General features: G+C 50.5%; 1 protein-coding gene across 5 annotated transcripts in view; it reads left to right on the top strand.

The window, feature by feature from the left end:
• The window catches only part of USP36 (ubiquitin specific peptidase 36), a 31,622-nt gene that overhangs the window by 11,086 nt on the left and 16,735 nt on the right, over positions 1-3,801 (top strand). For all 5 annotated transcript variants that reach the window (XM_055090203.1, XM_055090204.1, XM_028498912.2 and 2 more), the window contains exons 5-6: positions 2,253-2,363; positions 3,017-3,119. In XM_055090203.1, the coding sequence (XP_054946178.1) occupies positions 2,253-2,363; positions 3,017-3,119 (214 nt within the window). The remainder of the gene's footprint in view (positions 1-2,252; positions 2,364-3,016; positions 3,120-3,801) is intronic.

Genomic DNA, 3,801 nt, shown 5'->3' on the forward strand with positions numbered 1-3,801 from the left:
CGCTCCGCGGCACGTGGGATCCTCCCAGACCGGGGCGCGAACCCGGTTCCCCTGCATCGGCAGGCGGACGCGCAACCACTGCGCCACCAGGGAAGCCCGGGAGCTCTTTTTGTTTGCTTAACATTTGTTATGTTTTTTATCTTAAATAACATTAGGTTTTTGCCTAAATTTGAGCCTTCTCCACAATTATTGCCATTTAAAAAATAAAAGTAATGGATATAGTTAGAGTTGAGAAAACTCTAAAATGAAAAATAAAAGCCTTCATGTAAAGGCATTAATCACATGAATGGTTTTTTTATTTCCCTCCAAGAAGAATTTTTTGTATAAATACTAGCATTTTTTAAAAAATAAAACTTTTTTGCATTATGGTAAGTGCATATAACATAAAATTTACCGTTTTAAGTGTACAGTTTAGTAGCATTAAGTACATTCACACTGTCATGCAACCATCACCACCATCCATCTCCAGAACTTTTTCAAACTGGAAATCCATCCCCATTAAAAACAACCCCCCCCCAGCCCCCATCCTTGGTACCCTCCATCCTACTTTTTGTCTCGGTGACTCTCACTGCTCCAGGTACTTCATGTAAGTGAAATTACACAGTGTTTGTCCTTCTAGGACTGGCTTACTTCGCTTAGTATAATGTCCTCAAGGTTTCTCTTTGTTGTAGCAGGTGTCAGAATTCCTTTTCTTTTTAAGGCTGAGTAATATTCCACTTTATGTATAGACCACATTCTTTATCCATTCGTCTGTCAATGGACGCTCAGATTGCTTCTACATTTTGGTTCTTGTGAATAATACTATAAATGTGGGTGTACGAGTATCTCTTCGAGACTCTGCTTTCCCTTCTTTGGGGTAAATACCTGGAAGAGGAATTACTGGATTATATGGGAATTCTATTTTTAATTTTTTGAGGAACTACCATACTGTTTTCCACAGTGGCTGTCCCATTTGACATTCCCACCAACAGTGTACAGGGGTTCCAGTTTCTCAACATCTTTACCGACATGTGCCCTTTTCGTTTGTAGATACTAGGATTTTTTTGTGTGTATATGGTAAACAGGCTGCATGCTGTTTCATTTTTTAATTTGAGGTAGGTCCAAGTAACTGGGTGACTGGAGGTGCTCAGGGGGAGAATAACGGATCGGTGTGAATTTTGTGTTAGGCGCTGGGTCTGTTTAGGAAGGTCGTGCACTATATACATGACTACAATATCTTGTAGAACTAAAGATGTACTTGCCCTTGGACCCAGAAATGTATCTTGTAGGTATATGCCTTAGAGAGACTGACATGCGCACAAGGACCATTCACCACAGCGTTTGTGATAGCAGGAAAAGCGGGGGAGGTTGACATACAGGAGCAGGGGGGCCGTGTGGATGAACTGTGGTCTGGAGCAGGGATTAAAGGGCAGTTTGTTACAGTTAGAAAGTGAGCTTAAACATGAAGCTGCGGAGTCCTGCTAAGTGAGTGCCACGTGTGGAATACAGTGAATCCATGAATGGGAACAGCGGTGACCTGGTTGGGGGGAAGGATGCAGCACGTGGGGACAGGGTTGTGAGAGGCTGAGAGGGGAGTTCGGCTGTCACACCAGTACTTGACTTAAAAATCTCCTAAAATGGGGTGTAGTCTTTGCTTTTCTCTATGTATTTAAGATCATAATTGTAAGTAGAGGTAGAAGCATAACGCTCTCTCGCCTAATTCCTGGGGGACAAATAGTTTATCCAGAGCACGGGGACTGGCCACAGCCTGGGGGCCCCATCGCAGCCTGGGGGCTCTGTGTGGCCCGCCGCCGGTCTTTATGGACCCGTCCCCACCGTGTAGGTGTCGCCTGGGGCCGCTGGGGTGCCAGAGCTGCAGAGTTGGGCCATCAGGCTGGGGGAGCACGTGCCCGGGGTCTCCCCAGAGCTGGCCAAGCCCCTATGTCTCCTGGAAACCTGAGCAGAAGTTCCTACACTGAAGAGCACATGAAGGGGGTGTCGGGAAGCCCAAAATATTCTAGCCTGTTGACCATGTGACGCAGTTTGGAAGTCAGAGAAAACATTGTTCTAAACGGTGCTTGAAAACTCAGACTCCTTGGGCTGGGTTGCGGCCCAGCCTGCGACTGTGGAGTGACCGGGTCCCGGGTGCTGCAGGCAGCGCGGGGGCTTGGGCCGGGCTGTCGGGCTCCTGCTGTCTCCGCTGGGCGGGAGGCCATGTCGTCAGCTCTCCTGGGAGCTCTCGCCTTACCACGACCGCCTGTCCGTGCCCGCAGGTCACCAGGGAAGCTTCTGCATGCTGTGCGTCATGCAGAACCACATCATCCAGGCCTTCGCCAACAGTGGCAACGCCATCAAGCCCGTGTCCTTCATCCGAGACCTCAGAAGTAAGAGCGGCTTCCTTCTGGGGGGCGGGGGCAGAAGGGAGGGCTTGGGAGGCTGCACGCACAGAGCGTAGCGGACTGAGTGAGCCCTGGGGCTGGATGTGGAGCAGTCACACCAGGTGGTGGGGATCCCCGCCCTGAATGTCAGGCGGGTTTGTCCAGGCCGGGAGCTGTGTGTCATGGGCCTGGAGGCGGGGAGCAGGTAAGGAAGGGCTGCGGGGCCTTTTCTCAACGTCAGAGAAACCAGTGTCCATGTGCTGTGACAGTCAGATATCTCCCTAAGCAGAAAGGATGGGCTCATTGGTTTTTGAAGCCCGTGTAAGTTGTATTGCGATGACGTGATAATCTGCCATGGTCTGTATTGGCTCCTGGAAAACCAGCTTTAGTTCATCAGTGGATCTCATATCCTTAATGCTTGGTGTTCATTCGTGCTTTCTGTTAAGTGTAGAGGGTTTAAGCCCTTAGGTCTCATTGAGAAGATAACTACCGTGAGGGTGGTACCTGGGATGTAGGAAGCCAGGCAGGCTCCTTTTCCTCGCTTGGGTTTAGTCCTGGGTCTGCTAGGAGTTGGCGATGAGACCGACAGGAGTGGGACGTTTGGAGAGCAGGCAGGAGCTCTTCCCTTCCGGCCTGATGCTTCTTCCTTTCCTCCTTAGAGATCGCCCGGCATTTCCGCTTCGGGAACCAAGAGGACGCACACGAGTTTCTGCGGTACACCATTGACGCCATGCAGAAGGCCTGCTTGAGCGGCTGTGCCAAGTACGCGCTCCTCTCCCCGCCCTAGGCTGCCTCTGTGGACCTTAGCCCCGTGGCCTTGAGCTGAAGCTCCAGCAAGGGGTCGCACTGCTTCCCAGGAAAGGGCTTCTCCTGCTGCAGGGCAGGTGGCGGCCATCTCTGTCCCAGCAGCTCATGGAGGGAAATGCCTTTTTTTTTTTTTTTTTTTTAAATGTTTATTTATTTACTTTTGGCTGCGTTGGGTCTTTGTTGCTGTGCGCAGGGTTTTCTCTAGTTGCGTCAAGCAGGGGCTACTCTTCATTGTGGTGGCTTCTCTTTGTTGTGGAGCGTGGGCTCTAGGCACTCGGGCTTCAGTAGTTGTGGCACGCAGGCTCAGTAGTTGTGGCTCGCGGGCTTACTTGCTCCGTGGCAATGTGGGATCTTCCCGGACCAGGGCTCGAACCCGTGTCCCCTGCATTGGCAGGCGGATTCTTAACCACTGCGCCACCAGGGAAGTCCTGGGAAATGCTTTAATAGATCTCTTCGAGGATCTTACGCTACTGACAGGGACTTTTCCCATCGTTTAAAAATCACCGCATTATTTTGGTTTTTTTTTTTTTTTTTTTTTTTTTTTGTGGTATGCGGGCTTTCCTCTGTTGTGGCCTCTCCCGTTGTGGAGCACAGGCTCCGGACGCGCAGGCTCAGCGGCCATGGCTCACGGGCCCAG

This window comes from Physeter macrocephalus, chromosome 14, assembly GCF_002837175.3.
Source record: "Physeter macrocephalus isolate SW-GA chromosome 14, ASM283717v5, whole genome shotgun sequence".
In the NCBI taxonomy this organism is placed as follows: domain Eukaryota; kingdom Metazoa; phylum Chordata; class Mammalia; order Artiodactyla; family Physeteridae; genus Physeter; species Physeter macrocephalus.